The sequence below is a fragment of the Scyliorhinus torazame genome, chromosome 4 (assembly GCF_047496885.1).
Source record: "Scyliorhinus torazame isolate Kashiwa2021f chromosome 4, sScyTor2.1, whole genome shotgun sequence".
Lineage (NCBI taxonomy): Eukaryota > Metazoa > Chordata > Chondrichthyes > Carcharhiniformes > Scyliorhinidae > Scyliorhinus > Scyliorhinus torazame.
The window spans coordinates 64,867,652-64,885,572 of record NC_092710.1 but is presented as its reverse complement, the minus strand read 5'-3'; the positions used below and the strand labels follow the sequence as shown (position 1 = coordinate 64,885,572).

At 45.8% G+C, this 17,921-nt stretch overlaps 1 protein-coding gene across 2 annotated transcripts in view; it reads left to right on the top strand.

The window, feature by feature from the left end:
• The window catches only part of LOC140410264 (NACHT, LRR and PYD domains-containing protein 3-like), a 134,329-nt gene that overhangs the window by 51,589 nt on the left and 64,819 nt on the right, over positions 1-17,921 (top strand). For both annotated transcript variants that reach the window (XM_072498229.1, XM_072498230.1), the window contains 2 exons: positions 9,989-10,106; positions 17,371-17,479. In XM_072498229.1, the coding sequence (XP_072354330.1) occupies positions 9,989-10,106; positions 17,371-17,479 (227 nt within the window). The remainder of the gene's footprint in view (positions 1-9,988; positions 10,107-17,370; positions 17,480-17,921) is intronic.

Sequence of the window (17,921 nt, the reverse complement as noted above, 5' to 3'; positions counted from 1 at the left end):
ATTTCCATCAGTGAGAACTTGCATCAACATCTTGTTGTGAAAGGGTCAGAAGATGTTGATGAATTTCTCTGGACAGTCAGCTTTTTACAGGCTCTTCCATAGCAGTTTCCAATTGGCTCCGTCAAATTCCTTGGTGAGATTGATGAAGGCCACTCGGAGTGATTGATGCCCCTCCTGCCATTTCTCTTGATGTTGCCAAGTTGTGAAAATCATATCCACTATTCACGGTTTGGTCAGAAGTCACACTGACTTTCTGGAACGATTTCTTCAGAGACTCTGAGAAGGTGGCTAGCGGGGATTCGGGCGATAATCTTCCTGGCAATGGAGAGTTGGGCGAATCTTCTTTAATTCCCACAGTCCACTTTGTCTCCTTTCTTGAAGATGGTGATGATGATGGCAATCCTGAGGTCGGCAGGAATTTCCTCTCTGTTCCAGATTTTCAGGAACAACTGATGGAGATGATGGGTGATCTTTTCTCCTCCAAGTTTGAAAATCTCTGCTGGGATCCTGTCCATTCCTGTGGCTTTTCCATTCCTCGTGTGTTTAATGGCGACCTCAACTCTGTCCACGCTTGATGGGAGTCAAAGATGAAAATGAAATGAAATCAAATTGCTTATTGTCACAAGTAGGCTTCAAATGAGTCTCAGTGAAAAGTCTCTAGTCGCCACATTCCGGCGCCTGTTCGGGGAGGCTGGTACGGGAATTGACCCGTGCTGCTTTAAATTGGTCTGCTTTAAAAGCCAGCTCTTTAGCCTGTGCCAAGATCATCTTTGATAGGGAGTTGGTGGATTTCCTCAAACTCGTCCTCATTGGATGTATCACAACTTAGGAGTTCTTTCCATCGAAGGCCGATGTTTTCTCTGACTCCTGAGGGTTCTGTCCTCACTCCCCACCGCTTGCGACCTAGGGTATTAGGTCCATATATTGCCTTGATGTCACTGAAGAAGCCCCCAGTGTCATGCTTGTCAGCGAGGAGTTGCATCTCCTTAGCTTTCTTAATCCACCATTGTTTCTTGATTTCCCTATCTCTTCTTTGTACCTCCAGCTTGTCTAATTGATGAGCGCTCCTCTTTTTAAAAAAAATATTTTTATTAGGGTATTTGCACGTTTTTATAATAACAATAACAATAACAATGCCATGAACATGGTACAATAAGCATTTCTCTCTTTCCCCCCCCCCCCCCCCCCCCCCCCCCAATCTCAATCTTCACACACCCCAACCATGAAACAACATTCCGGCCCTCTTTTCTCTCCTCCTCTTCCCCCTCGCCCCCCTTGTTGGAATACTGCTTCTGCTGACAGTAATTTTCCCCGAGAAAGTCGACTAACGGCTGCCACCTCCGGGTGAACCCTACCATTGACCCTCTTAAGGCGAACTTTTTTTCCTCAAGACTGAGAAACCCAGCCATGTCATTAACCCAGGTCTCTGCACTCGGGGGGGCTTTGAGTCCCTCCACATTAATAAGATCCGTCACCGGGCTACCAGGGAGTCAAAAGGCCAAGATGTCGGCCTCTTCCGCCCCCTGAACTCCCGGCTCTTCTGACACCTCTGGACTCGGCACCACCCGTATTTTGAGTACCGTGGACATTGCCTTAGTGAAACCATGCCAGAACCCTCTAAGCTTCGGGCATGCCCAAAACATGTGGGCATGGTTTGCTGGGCTTCCCGCGCACCTCTCACACCTGTCCTCTATCCCGAAAAACTTGCTCATCTGGGCCACAGTCATGGTGGATCGTGTATCCCCTGTGCTCATTCCCCTTAGTAACAAGTATACCGCTTTGGATACTGTTGGGGGGGGGGAGGCTGACTTACCAGGGGTAAGCCATGGGGTACAGGTCTCTGGCACAGAGTCCGTCCCTGTTGCTCAGAAGGGAAGGGGGAGAGGAGTAGGGCATTAGTCATTGGAGATTCCATAGTTAGGGGGATAGATAGGAGATTCTGTGGGAACGAGAGAGACTCGGGGTTGGTGTGTTGCCCCCCAGGTGCCAGGGTCTGTGATGTCTCGGATCGTGTTTTCGGGATCCTTAAGGGGGAGGGGAAGAAGCCCCAAGTCGTGGTCCACATAGGTACCAACGACATAGGTAGGAATAGGGATGTAAGGCAGGAATTCAGGGAGCTAGATGGAAACTTAGATCTAGGACAAACAGAGTTATTATCTCTGGGTTGTTACCCGTGCCACGTAATAGCGAGACGAGGAATAGGGAGAGAAGGAGTTGAACACGTGGCTACAGGGAGGTGCAGGAGGGAGGGTTTCAGATTCCTGGATAATTGGGGCTCATTCTGGGGTAGGTGGGACCTCTAGAAACGGGATGATCTACACCTGGACCAGAGGGGTACCAATATCCTGGGGGGGAAATTTGCTAATGCTCTTCGGGAGGGTTTAAACTAGTTAAGCAGGGGATTGGGAACCTGAATTGTAGCTCCAGTATACAGGAGGTTGAGAGTAGTGAGGTCATGAGTAAGGTTTCAAAGTTGCAGGAGTGTACCGGCAGGCAGGAAGGTGGTTTAGAGTGTGCCTTCTTCAATGCCAGGAGCATCCGGAATAAGGTGGGTGAACTTGCGGCATTGGTTGGTACCTGGGACTTCGATGGTGTGGCCATTTCGGAGACATGGATAGAGCAGGGAAAGGAATGGTTGTTGCAGGTGCCGGGGTTTAGATATTTCAATAAGCTCAGGGAAGGTGGTAAAAGAGGGGGAGGGATGGCATTGTTAATCAAGTGGCCGAAAGGATGTTTGATGAGGACTGTCTACTGAGGTAGTATGGGCTGAAGTTAGAAACAGCTAAGGAGAGGTCACCCTGTTGGGGGTTTTCTATAGGCCTCCGAAAAGTTCCAGAGATGTAGAGGAAAGGATTGCAAAGATGATTCTGAATAGGAGCGAAAGCAACACGGTAGTTGTTATGGGGGACTTTAACTTTCCAAATATTGACTGGAAACGCTATAGTTCGAGTACTTAGATGGGTCCGTTTTTGTCCAATGTGTGCAGGAGGGTTTCCTGGCACAGTATGTAGATAGGCCAACGAGAGGCGAGGCCATATTGGATTTAGTACTGGGTAATGAACCAGGACAGGTGTTAGATTTGGAGGTAGGTGAGCACTTTGGTGATAGTGACCACAATTCGATTATGTTTACTTTAGTGATGGAAAGGGATAGGTATATACCGCAGAGCAAGAGTTATATCTGGGGGAAAGGCAATTATGATGCGATGAGGCAAGACTTAGGATGCATCGGCTGGAGAGGAAAACTGCAGGGGATGGGCACAATGGAAATGTGGAACAGCTACTGCGTGTCCTTGATAAGTATGTACCTGTCAGGCAGTGAGGAAGTAGTCGAGCGACGGAACCGTGGTTTACTAAAGCAGTCGAAACACTTGTCAAGAGGAAGAAGGAGGCTTGTGTAAAGATGAGACATGAAGGTTCAGTGAGGGCGTTCGAGAGTTACAAGTTAACTCGGAAGGACCTAAAGAGAGAGCTAAGAAGAGCCAGGAGGGGACATGAGAAGTCTTTGGCAGTTAGGATCAAGGATAACCCTAAAGCTTTCCATAGATATGTCAGGAATAAAAGAATGACTATGGTAAGAGTAGGACCAGTCAAGGACAGTAGTGGGAAGTTGTGCGTGGAGTCCGAGGAGATAGGAGAGGTGCAAAATGAATATTTTTCGTCAGTATTCACACAGGAAAAAGACAATGTTGTCGAGGAGAATACTGGGATTCATGCTACTAGACAAGAAGGGCTTGAGGTTCATAAGGAGGAGGTATTAGCAATTCTGGAAAGTGTGGAAATAGATAAGTCCCCTAGGATAGGATTTATCCTAGGATTCTCTGGGAAGCTAGGGAGGAGATTGCTGAGCCTTTGGCTTTGATCTTTAAGTCATCTTTGTCAACAGGAATAGTGCCAGAAGACTGGAGGATAGCAAATGTTGTCCCCTTATTCAAGAAGGGGAGTAGAGACAACACCGGTAACTATAGAGCCTTACTTCTGTTGTGGGAAAAGTCTTAGAAAGGTTTTTAGAGATAGGATGTACAATCATCTGGAAAGGAATAATTTGATTAGAGATAGACAACACGGTTTTGTGAAGGGTAGGCCGTGCCTCACAAACCTTATTGAGTTCTTTGAGAAGGTGACCAAACAGGTGGATGAGAGTAAAGCAGTTGATATGGTATATATGGATTTCAGTAAAGTGTTTGATAAGGTTCCCCCCGGTAGGCTATTGCAGAAAATACAGTGGCATGGGATTCAGGGCGATTTAGCAGTTTGGATCAGAAATTGGCTAGCTGGAAGAAGACAAAGGGTGGTGGTTGATGGGAAATGTTCAGCCTGGAGTCCAGTAGCTAGTGGTGTACCACAAGGATATGTTTTGGGGCCACTGCTGTTTGTTATTTTTATAAATGACCTGGACGAGGGCATTGAAGGATGGGTGAGTAAATTTGCAGATGACACTAAAGTCGGTGGAGTTGTGGACAGTGCGGAAGGATGTTACAAGTTACAGAGGGACATAGATAAGCTGCAGCGCTGGGCTGAGAGGTGGCAAATGGAGTTTAATGCAGAAAAGTGAGAGGTGATTCATTTTGGAAGGAATAACAGGAAGACAGAGTACTGGGCTAATGGTAAGATTATTGGCAGTGTGGATAAGCAGAGAGATCTCTGTGTCCATGTACATAGATCCCTGAAAGTTGCCACCCAGGTTGAGAGGGTTGTTAAGAAGGCGTACGGTGTGTTAGCTTTTATTGATAGAGGGATTGAGTTTCGGAGCCATGAGGTCATGTTGCAGCTGTACAAAACTCTGGTGCGGCTGCATTTGGAGTATTGCGTGCAATTCTGGTCGCCGCATTATAAGAATGATGTGGAAGCATTGGAAAGGGTGCAGAGGAGATTTACCAGAATGTTGCCTGGTATGGAGACAAGATCTTATGAGGAAAGGCTGAGGGACTTGAGGCTGTTTTCGTTAGAGAGAAGAAGGTGAAGAGGTGACTTAATTGAGGCATACAAGATGATTAGAGGATTAGGTAGGGTGGACAGTGAGAGCCTTTTTCCTCGTATGGTGATGTCTAGCACGAGGGGATGTAGCTTTAAATTGAGGGGAGATAGATATAGGACAGATGTCAGAGGTAGGTTCTTTATTCAGAGAGTAGTAAGGGCTTGGAATGCCCTGCCTGCAACAGTAGTGGACTCGCCAACACTAAGGGCATTCAAATGGTCATTTGATAGACATATGGACGATAACGGAATAGTGTAGATGGGCTTTAGAGTGGTTTCACAGGTCGGCGCAACATCGAGGGCCGAAGAGCCTGTACTCTGCTGTAATGTTCTCTGTGTGCCTGGTGGACTACCTTGAATTGTATCAGACTAAGCCTGGCACATGATGGGAATGTTTTAACCCTGCTTGGGGCATCCGCCCACAGACCCGCCTCTATCTCTCCTCCTAGCTCGTCCTCCCACTTGCCCTTAAGCTCCTCCACCGGGGATCCTCTGCCTCCCAAAGCTCCTGGTAAATACCTGATACCTTCTCCTCTCCCACCCAGGTACTGGAGACAACTCTGTCCTGTATCCTTCGTGGCGGCAGCAGCGGCAAGTGCGGAACCTGCTTTCTCAAGGCACCTCGCACCTGCAAATCCTATACCTGTTCACTGCTGGCAATTGAAATTTATCCTCCAAGGCTTTCAAGCTTGGGAAGCTCCCATCTGCAAATAGATCCCCCCCCCATCCTTCTAATTCCTTCCCTTTGCCATCTCCAGAACCCACCATCCAGCCTACCCGGTACAAACCGATGATTATTATAAATCGGGGTCCAAAGCGATGCTCCCTCCACTCTCTTACTCCTCCACTGCCCCCAGATTCTCCGTGCCGCCACCACCACTGGGCTTGTGGAGTATCGGGCCGGCGAGAACGGAAGTGATGCCGTTATCAGTGCTCCCAAACTTGTGTCTTTGCATGACGCCGCCTCCATCCGCTCCCATACCGACCCCTCCCCCACTATCCACTTCTTAATCATGGCTATATTAGCCGCCCAGCAGTAATTGCAGAAGTTCGGCAGTGCCAACCGCCCCGCCCTCCCTCCGCTACTGCCAGCAACAATTTCTTCACTCGCGGGATTTTACCCGCCCACACACAGCCTGAAATAACCTCATTCACCCGCTTGTAAAAGGCCCTTGGGGTGAAGATGGGGAGGCACTGAAAGACGAACACACATCTGGGGAGCACCGTCAAGCACCGGCATTTTCATGGTCTGTACCCTCCCCGCCAGTGATAGCGGGAGCATGTCCCATCTCTTAAAGTCCTCTTTCGTTTGTTCTACCAGGGATAGGTTTAACTTGTGCAGTGCCTCCCATTCCCGGGCCACCTGGATTCCCAGATACCAAAAGCTGTTTCCTACCATTCTATGCGGCAGCTGTCCCAGTCTCTTCTCCTGCCCTCTTGCCTGAATCGCAAACATATCGCTTTTCCCCATATTCAATTTATACCCTGAAAAAATGCCAAGTTCCCCCAGGATTCGCATTACTTCCCCATCTCCTCCAACGGGTCTGAAATATACAATAGCAGGTCATCTGCGTAAAACAAGACCCGGTACCCCCCCCCCCGAACCAGCACTTTCCAGTTCCTAGAGGCTCTTAACGCCATGGCCAATGGCTCTATGGCCAGAGTAAACAGTAACGGGGAGAGGGGGCACCCTTGCCTCGTCCCTCGGTGTAATTTAAAATACCCCGACCTCAGCCAGTTTGTACGCACACTCACGACTGGTGCCAGTCAATGAAGCCCTCACCAAACCCAAACCTTCCCAGCACCTCCCACAGGTAATTCCACTCCATCCAATCAAAAGTCTTCTCCGCATCTATCGCTACCATCACCTCCACCTCCCCTCCTTCTGAGCACATCATAATAACATTTAAAAGCCTTCCAACATGGGCCTCGAGTTGCCTGCCCTTTACAAATCCTGTCTGGTCTTCCCCTATCACCCTCGGGACACAATCTTCGATCCTTGTGGCCAGCAGTTTGGCGTCCACATTAAGGAGAGAAATTGGCCTGTATGACCCGCATTGCTCCGGATCCTTCTCCCGTTTCAGGATCAATGAAATCGAGGCCTGCAACATTGTTGGGGGGAGGACTCCCTTCTCTCTTCCTTCATTAAATGTCCTCCCCAGCAGTGGGCTCAATATTTCTGAAAACTTCTTCTAGAATTCCACCGGGTAACCGTCAGGCCCCGGGGCCTTGCCTGACTGCATGCCCTCCAGCCCCTCGAATATTTCCTCAATCTCTATCGGGATCCCAGCCCTTCCATCAGACCCTCATCTACTCTTGGAAACCTCAACTGATCCAAAAACTGCCTCATCCCCTCCACCCCAGCTGGGGGTTCCGACTCATATAATTTACAATAAAAGTCCTTAAACACCTCATTCACCCTCACTGGGTCCAGGACGGTATTCCCACCTCTATTTTTTACTCTCACTATCTACCTGGCCACCTCCCTTTTTCTGAGCTGGTGTGCTAACATTCTACTTGCCTTTTCCCCGTACTCATAAACCACTCCCCTTGGCTTCCTCAACTGTTCCACCACTTTCCCTGTAGTCAACAGCCCAAACTCCACCTGTAACCTTGGGGCCTCCGATTATCTCCTGTCTACCTGGAGTATCTCCTCCACTAACCTATCCCTCTCAGCCCGTTCCACCTTTTCTCTGTGGGGACCGTATTGAGATTAATTCTGCTCTGACCACTGCCTTCAAAGCTTCTCAAACCGTCGCTGCAGAGACCATCCCCATATCATTTGTTTCCAGGTAGTTCTGGATGGACTTGTTCACCCGCCCACCGATCGCTTTGTCTGCTAGCAACCACACATCCATAGACAGTGTTGCCCTCTTTCCACTCTAACCCGTAGATCCACCCAATGTGGGGCATGTTCCGACACTGCGTTTGCCGAGTACTCCGTATCCACCACCTCCGGTATTAGCGTCCTGCTCAGAACAAAAAAGGCAATGCGAAAGTATGCCTTGTGGTCATGGGAGAAGAAATAAAACTCCTTGGCCGTGCAAATCTCCATGGGCCTACTCCCCCCCCCCCCCCCCCTCCCCCGCACCCCCTCCCCCCTGGCCGACTAGCCATCCCCCTTTTTAGGCCAGCCTCCAGTTCGCCCCCCCCCCCCTTGGGCATTCGCAATTCACGACCTGCCATTTGTGCCCGAGTAACAGTTTCTCCCCTGTCAGCAAAGCAGCCACCCCCCGCTCTTTCCCCCCTCTAGTAGCAGCACTAGAAACCCAAACCCCCAAGTCAAGCTCCAGCTTAACACCTGCTCGCCCCCCACTGTGCTTCCGTGAGTCAGCTGACCCATGCTGACGTGATAGTGCCCATGGCACCAGGCAGTTTGTTTCCCCATTGTTCTCTCCCCCCACTTGGACAAACATATTCAAAGCATCACATTCCCCAGTAAACAAACATCAGAAAAAAAAACAGCCCCAGAAACCACCCCCCCTCTAACCAGCTCCCTGCAAGACAAAGTTAACTTTAGCCATCAAAACAATCCCTTAATACACATAACACTACTTATACAACCCAGCACAACAAATCGCCACCAGAATACTCTCCAAGGCTTCAGTGTCTTTTAGTTCACCTCCAGCCTTTTTTCTTTAATAAAAGTCCACACATCGTCTGGTGTTTCAAAGTAGAAGTCCCGTTCCTCGTGTGACCCACAGACGGGCTGGGTACAACGTCCCAAACTTCACCCCCTTCTTAAAGAGGACCGTTTTTGCCCGATTAAACCCAGCTCACCTCGTGGCCAAATCCGTGACCAGGTCATGATAAATGCGCAGCTCACAGTTCTCCCACTTCTGCTCCGTTCTTTCTTGACCCACAGCAGAACGTGTTCCTTGTCCAGGAATCGGTGTAAAAGTCGGCGGCTCGTTCGCTCGGGGCTTCTTCGCTCGGGCTCTGTGCGCTCTATCCACTTCCAGGGGCCGAGGGAACGCCTCAGCCGATGAGCTCTCCTCTTCGCCTTCCGAGTTATCTAGTTTTTCCAGGTACGGAGAACTTTTTCTCCTCTTCTTGTCAATGAAGTCTTGGATGGTGTGATCGTTCTCATCGAAACGGTCTTGGTGTTTCCTGGTCTTGTCTTGTAAGGACCCACAGAACCCATAACCAGTAACAGAGTTTCTTAGGAGAATAATCATACTTGTTAGCGAGTTATTGCTGAAGAAGAGACAACGCAGAAAGCATCATTTCATATCAGTACCAATGGGTGATGTTTCTTCAGTTGAGCATCCTTGTCAACATCATATGTGTCATTCACAATATCATTAAAACTTTTAAAATACAGTCGATCACATAAAAAAAAGCAAAGTTTTAATGTACGGATTAATTGTGAAGTGAGCCAAAGCCATGCATTGCATGGGAAAGAATGTTTCAGGAAATGTCCTGGATCTCTATAGTATTAATTTCTATAGCCATTGTATATTTAAGCATTGTATATTTAAGCCTGTCAGATCTGTTCCATTATGCAGTGAGATCATGGTTGATCTACAATCTAAGTCTGCATATCTCTTAATAGCTTTGTTTAACCAAAATCGATGAATCTTTAATTTAGAAAGTAACAAATAATTTAGGATCAAGTGCTGTTTGTGGAGGAATTCCAAACCTAGTATTCTCGTGCAGCTACAATGTCCTCTTAAATTTAATTATATTCAAATTGTTGGCTTCACGGTCAGCTTTACCATTCTGAATATATTACTGTACAGACAAGTAATGCATTCTGAAGATGCCCCGCTGCCAGACAATTAATTTCTACTAAACATACAGGTTTCAGTGAATGATTTGGGCAGGTTCACCTGACTGGAGAGAGGTAGCACAACTCGAGTCAGATTATTTAATTTTGCAACTCGATATTTTAATAAACAATCTCTGTTTTGAGCTGAAAGTTTGACAGTGTACTGGTTAAACATCATTTTAAAATGACAGCTTACTGCACATTTGGTTATTTTGTATCTGCTTTGGTTCCCTGTGTGCAGAGTTCAAAACATATTGCCAGCATCTGGCCCAGCAGTATTAAAAGACCGATGGATGGCAAACAGAGTAGCATATGCACGAAAGGTGGAAGAAAACATCTATGAGTGTGCAAATAGCATGGTAAGTTAGAATTTGATATTTGGTGGTGGTACAATTTGACCTTTGAATAAGTGGTAACGCTGAAGTTGGTCTCCTGCTTTGCATTGCGGGACCAACATTAATTTCTTGATGCATCACCTTTTTCTTTTTGTTCATGGCTAGGTGGGCCAGCATTTATTGTCCAATGTCAACCACATTGCTGTGGATCTAGAGTCACGTGTAGGCCAGAACATGCACGGAAAACAGATTTCCTCCCCTAACGGACATTAGTGAACCAAATGGTTTCATGGTCATCATTCGACTTTTCATTCCAGATTTTTATTCAATTCACATTTCACCATCTGCCAAAGTGGGATTCGAACCCGGGTTCCCCGGACCATTATTACCCTGGGCCTCTGGATTACTAGTCCAATGACAATACCACTATACCACTGGCTCCTCAACAACAAATGTAAAAGTAGGTATGCAACTTAACTACAAAGTAAATGAACAGAGGTAAACACAGTTAAATAAAAAAAATGCTCAGTAGACCGGAACATGCTACTATTATCTCAGTATTTCTAGATCTGTACAGATCTGTACAATTTCTACTGTGCTGAAGCGATCCTTTGCGTCACTCAAAAGAGGTGGCACGGTGGTTAGTACTGTTGCTTCACAGCGCCAGGGTCCCAGGTTCGATTCCCGGCTTGGTTACTGTCTGTGCGGAGTCTGCATATTCTCCCTGTGTCTGCATGGGTTACCTCCAGATTCCTCCAGCAAGTCCCTAAAGGGGACTAATTCGGCATTCTAAATTATCCCTCTGTGTACCTGAACCGGCACCGGAGTGTGGCGACTCGAGGATTTTCACAGTAACATCATTGGTCACCACCAAACCAAACAAACCGAGTCCGAGTCTGAGTTCTTGATAGATCTACCATCCGGATTCAGCTGCACTTTGCGAATCGCTAAATCTCAGCAGAAATTTAAGTTAAAACTTCTCGGGTGCAAATAAGAATTGTTTTATTTGTCTTCTATTGATTACAATTGAAGGTAATTTAAAAGCAATTCGCAGACAATTTAAAACTTTCAAAGAATCACAGAAATGATTTTCTTGCTTAGGCAAACAGCTCGCAATAACTTTAGAAGTCAAAGTCTGAAAACTGAAATATGAGGGAGACAGCGAATAATTCAGTCAAAGTATAGATTGATTCCGGAAAGAGCGAGAAATCCAGCTCACAATGGTCGACCGAAACTTCACAGTTATACTGTATCATATCTGTCTTTAGCCATCTAATTACACCCCAATATAATCCTAATTGGTTTGGGTTCGACTCAAACACATCTGATTTGACGGCAAGCTGTCCATCTTTAATAAGCAACATGAACCTGAAATGAATTCCTGTATGAGTTATGGAATGCTGTTATCGAACTGGTTTGTTACTGAATACAATAGCGCCCTTAGGCTCCTGTGCCATGGAGACTGCCCTGTCCTTGGTCACTTTATCTTGCAAATGTATTTGTTAGCTGAATAGGAATTTCTGTTTGCTGCTCTGTTTTTTTGAAATGCTGAATGTGTGTTTTTAAATGACCTGAGGTTATGAGTGATTCAATAGGCCAGGGGCTCAATACTAAATAGCTCTCTTTTGAACTATCACTTTTATCTATTAGATGTATGAGGAAACAGCGGGCTTCTACAGTTCTGCTGTCCAAAGCTAGTTATAACTTTGAGTTCCACATTTCCGCTGCTCGGCATAAAGGTTTATGTACATTAAGCTTCGATCGATCAAAATGCTAACAAAAATAAAGAAAAGGGAATCATCAGGAAGGGCCCTTGCATGTTGAACAAATATTTTGTGTCTTCATATTAGAAGAATCCAGTTCCAAACTGGAGAAGACCTGAGTAAGGAAATTAGGGAAATTAATATCAGTACAAATAATGTACTGGAGAAACGTAAGGGACTGGAATACAACAAATCGCCAGGAGTATATGGCCTGCTGTCAAGGGTTCTAAAAGAGATAGGTGCAGAGATGGTGATTGTGCTAGATTTTTCAAAATTCCTTAGATTCCGGAAGTTGCCATATGTTACAAGGCTTTTCAAGAAAGACGGAAGAAAGAAAATAAATACCCTGGCATCAGTTTTTGAGAAAAGAATGGAATTTTTTGTTAAGGAAGACTTTAGAAGGTATTTACAAAAGCATTTTCCCACCACAAAGAGTAGACTGACTGGCCTGTACTTTCCTGGTTTATTTCTTCCTCCCTTCTTGAACCATTAGCTCGGTTGAACTCTCAGGTGTGTATTTTATTTGATTCTCTCTCCAGCTGCTCTCCACCTCTACGCATCCTCGAGCTCACTCAATTTGGGAAATCTCATTTTCCATCTATGATTCGGCCTTTCAATGTCCGCCTTCCTCAGGAGTCCACCATGCAGGCACAAGGCTGGCTTTGTAGTTTCAGCCGGCTGGGTATGTGTGTCTCCCATCAGCAGCTCAGCATTGTTAAAGGGACACTGTTTCTCTATTGTCACTTATGATTTAAAGAGACAGAGGCATTCTGAAAGAGAGACTGAAATTTGCCTACATAGCTACTCTTCTATTTCTCTCGGACTGTTGGGGCACCTATAAAATACTCCCAACACAGCGATTGCTCCTTTTTTGGTTTTTAAGTTGTACCCACATGGCTTAATTTGAAGAGCCTTCTAAGGTGTTGCCCATCTTCATTGCTGCAATTAATTGATTCCCTGATTAATATTGCGACACCCCCTCCTCTTTTACCTCCTTCCTTGTTTTGCCTGAAGATCCTATATCCTGGGGAATATTGAGCTGCAAATCCTGCCTTGTTCATCAGAATCCTTGCATGAAAATAAATATCATTCAATCTTGCCAAACTCCCTTGTGTCTTAGTTCTTTTCTGGCTCACATGATGTGTCTTCTAATTTTGACTGTGCATCTCTCCCTGCTGAAATTACTCTCAGGATCCCAGCAAATGTTAGGTCAAACTTTTCCTGGGGAATATTGAGCTGCAAATCCTGCCCTCAACTCATCTGCCTTGTTCATCAGAATCCTTGTGTGAAAATAAATATCATCCAATCTTGCCAAACTCCCTTGTGTCTTAGTTCTTTTCTGGCTCACAAGATGTTTTTTCTAATTTTGGCTCTCCCTGCTGAGCCTTCTCTCAGGATCCCAGCTAATGTTAGGTCAAACCACTCCCAACAGCACAAGCAAGCCTCCCTGCAAAGACATGGGTCCCATTTCAGTCCAGGTGCATTGTACAGAGAACATTACAGCGCAGTACAGGCCCTTCAACCTCGATGTTGCGCCGACCTGTGAAACCACTCTAAAGCCCATCTACACTATTCCCTTATCGTCCATATGTCTATCCAATGATCATTTGAATGCTCTTAGTGTTGGCGAGTCCACTACTGTTGGCAGGCAGGGCATTCCACGCCCTGACTATTCTCTGAGTAAAGAACCGACCTCTGACATCTGTCCTATATCTATCTCCCCTCAATAGAAAGCCATGTCCCCTCGTGCTAGACATCACCATCTGAGGAAAAAGGCTCTCACTGTCCACCCTATCCAATCCTCTGATCATCTGGTATGCCTCAATTAAGTCACCTCTTAACCTTCTTCTCTCTAACGAAAACAGCCTCAAGTCCCTCAGCCTTTCCTCATAAGATCTTGTCTCCATACCAGGCAACATTCTGGTAAATCTCCTCTGCACCCTTTCCAATTCTTCCACATCCTTCTTATAATGCGGCGACCAGAATTGCTCGCAATGCTCCAAATGCGGCCGCACCAGAGTTTTGTATAGCTGCAACATGACCTCATGGCTCCGAAACTCAATCCCTCTACCAATAAAAGCTAACACACCGTACGCCTTCTTAACAACCCTCTCAACCTGGGTGGCAACTTTCAGGGATCTATGTACATGGACACCGAGATCTCTCTGCTCATCCACACTGCCAAGAATCTTACCATTAGCCAAATATTCCGCATTCCTGTTATTCCTTCCAAAGTGAATCACCTCACACTTCTCTACATTAAACTCCATTTGCCACCTCTCAGCCCAGCTCTGCAGCTGGGTTTCACAGTGTATCAGGATCCTGCCAGGTGTGTACAGGGTTTCACAGTGTATCAGCATCCTGCCAGGTGTGTACAGGGTTTCACAGTGTATCAGGATCCTGCCAGGTGTTTACAGGGTGTCATAGTAACCGAAAAATTAACATGAGTCGGCCATTCAGCCCTCGGAGTCTGCATCAGAATGCAATGTGATCATGGCTGATCCTCTACCTCAACACCATACTCCTAAGCCCCTCACATACCCCTCGACAGCTTTACAATCTAGAAATCTACATATTCCCTTTTTAGGTATTCTTAATATCCGGAAGTGGCCAACTCAGGTGGCTACACCCCCTCCTTGTGATCCTAACGCGAAGCGTGAAGGATCACATAACTGCCTTGTCTTAATTCCCTGACCCGGCGAGCACTCTTCTATGGCCTCTACACTGACCATAACTATGCAAGAACATTTTAACTAACATTCTAAGTGGCGCTATGTCAAACAGGGACATGCATTACAAAATAAGAAAAATGGTACCTCTAACTGTCCTCACTAAACTACACTCACTCAAACATTCAATCATACTAACTTCCTTAATGATACAAACAAAATCATAGCAGCATTATTCACATTTTGCCTGGCTTGGCAGTCAAGCTCAGGATTGTACAATCGCTCATGAAACACATTTCTTTATTCGCAAAAAGAACGCAAACGAATGTCCTTTATTATAGATCGTGGAGTAGGGGGTCTGGTCATAACCGAAAATAGGGGATCTTATCCTAAATACCGGGGTGCGAGCGTGGTATTTTCTCCATTTCCTCATGCGGATAGTCTGCACGATGCTGCAGAGTATCACCAATACTAGCAGCGATTCTATTAAGTAGGACAGGTTATAAACCTGTCACACCAAGATGGTGTGGTGTCGCTTGTGACTGGGCTCTGGGTACTATGGGGAAGTGAATCATTAACGGCTGGGGGGGGGGGGGTGTCGGGGTTCGCGTCAGCGCGCAACCAAATGTTCATTTGGGTGATGAGCAACACGGAGGATGTGCTCATGGCTGTCCCCAAAAAATGGTCCCAATGTCCCAGAAACCTAAAGCCCTGCCTCCTGGACCATCCCTCCAGCCACATATTCATCTATATTCACTAGCACATGGCACTGGAAGTAATCCAGAGATTACTACCTTCTGGGTTCTACTTTTTAATCTACTTCCTAGCTCCCTAAATTCTGCTTGCAGGACCTCATCCGTTTGTCTGCCTATATACTTGGTACTAATGTGTATCTGTCTGCCTTCCCTCCCCTTCAGTATGCCCTGCAGCCGTTCAGTGACATCCTGACCCTGGCACTAGGGAGGCAACATACCATCCTGGAGTCTCTTTTGCGATCACAGAAACACCTGTTTGTTGCCCTTGCAATTGAATCTCCAAGCACTAAAGCTTTGACATTCTCCCTCCTTCACTCTTGTGCTGCAGATCCATTCATGGTGCCACGAAGTTCGCTGTCCCTGCTTTCTCCTGCACAGTCATCTCCGTCAACAGTATCCAAACGGTATATCTGTTAGAAAGAAGGATGGCCACAGGTGGCACTACCTACCTTCTGCTATTCTGCTTGATGGTCACCCATACCCTTTTTGTCAGTTCAGTCTTTACCTGCAGTGTGACCACCTCACAGTGTGTGCTATTCATGACATACTCAGCATTGCGGATGCTCTACAGTGAATCCACCCTCGGCTCCAGTTCTGGAATACGGTTAGCCAGTACCTGCAGTTGGACACACGTGCTGCACACATGGTCTCCAGGGACAACTGAAGCTTCCATTATTTTCCCACAGAGCATATGAGCTTATCACGGGTGCAAACTCTCCTGCCATGACTACCCTTAAGCCCCTTATTTACTCCTTTTTTTAACAAACAAATCTGCTTGTATTAGAATGCCATTAACTTGCCTCCCTTAGGCTAACTTTATTTCCTTACCCTACTTATTTTACTGTATTACTTTATTACAATGACCTTGTCTTTCACTTATTTGTGTTGTTTCTCAGTTAATCCCTTCCTCTTTAAAAAAAACTTTTAAACTGATGACTGCTTCACTGTGATGCTGACTGCGAGGTCGGTGAGAACAGGAATCTGACCTTGGTTTTTATGAAGCTCAGCTCTGCTCCGATTCTGAGGTCTGTCCCCAGTCTTTTAGCTTCACCTTCTCCCCGGTTCAGCTAACGCCCTGTTTCCACCCAACTCCAAAAGCACTCTTGTTTATCTCAGCAGCACTCATAGTCCTCGGGACTATGAGCCAGTAACGTTACCACTAGATTATTGTTGGCAGCGAATCAGTCATTTATTCCAACTTATTCCAATTTATTACAGCATAAAAATTGGAAACTGAGCATCAAACAAACTTGGCAGGAGTCTGGTAACCCATTTTTGAACAGTTTTAAAGTGGCAGTGTGTTGAAGAAATTCTACAGGTTGTAGATAAAATTGGAAAGCAGTTTGCGTCACCAGAAGTTAGGTTCAGGCGTCCATTGGTGTTGTTATGGGCCAGGGTTTAGAGAACCGCAAAGTGTAGCATGGAGTTCACCTGACCCACAACTTTTAATAGATTGTGGTATGGGGAGCACACGGCCCACTCTACATGTGTGATACAGCAGAAATGGAAAAGTATTTTTTAAAGCAAAACAATGTTTATTCTATGAACTCAAGTTAACCTTTTTAAAGCATGAACATCTTAGCAACCATCAATTCAAATACAACCCCCAAAGAATACAACACTAAGTAATCCTTAATAACTTCCCAAACAACATCCAGAAGACAAAAGAATCACCTTTTAACAGAAGCACATTAGGTTTACATTCACTACTGAGAACATTTATAATTCTGAATTCACCAAATGGTCAAGGGATAGTCTTTTATGGCAGAGAGAACAACAGTACACCTGGCTTCAGCTCCAACACTGAAATGAAACTAAAACACACCCTGCAGCAAACAGCCTAAAACAAAAGTAAAAAGCTGACAGCCCAGCTCCACCCACACTCTGACTTTACTGATAAACACCCATTTCTTAAAGGTACATTTCTTAAACACCCATTTCTTAAAGGTACATTTCTTAAACACCCATTTCTTAAAGGTACTCTCACATGACAGTGTAATGTAAGGTATTAACTAATTTGTACTTGCTCTGTGTTAGTATTTGTACATAATTACCAACTAGGTCAAATACTCCTACCCATACTGTATCACTGTGCTTTTAGGATGCCGACTTCCAATTGATGACTAACAAGACCTACAAGGTTCAGTGCCAACTGCAGGAAAAACGACGCATCATGTTTGGTGAATTGGGTGCAATGCCAAACCGAAGTGGTATGTTACTAATAATAACAGCCCAACTTTCAAACCTTGCTCAACTGCAAACTAGATGTCCTTTTCATAAATAGCTATTTTTTTTATATTGTTGAATGTGTTGGAAAGTTTGTTTAAAATGTGAAGTAACAGATAGAGGTAATGAAATATTTGTTCCTTTTACACTAAGCAAATGCCATCAAAGCTTTAATGTGGACTATCCCTTTGTTTACCTCTGTTATAACTTAAAATCATCACTAGCATATAGTAATAGATCAGTTGACTGTGATTTAACGAGCCATGATGTTCTGGCCCAGCGAGTATGTTATATCTCCATTTGGCAGATTGATAATTCACAACCTCACAGACTTCTTCCAAGTCGGGTACTGTGGGGTGTGCATGCAGGACTGGATCTGTGGGCTGCGGGGCTGGACCGGTGGGGCGCGTGTGCGGGGCTGGACCG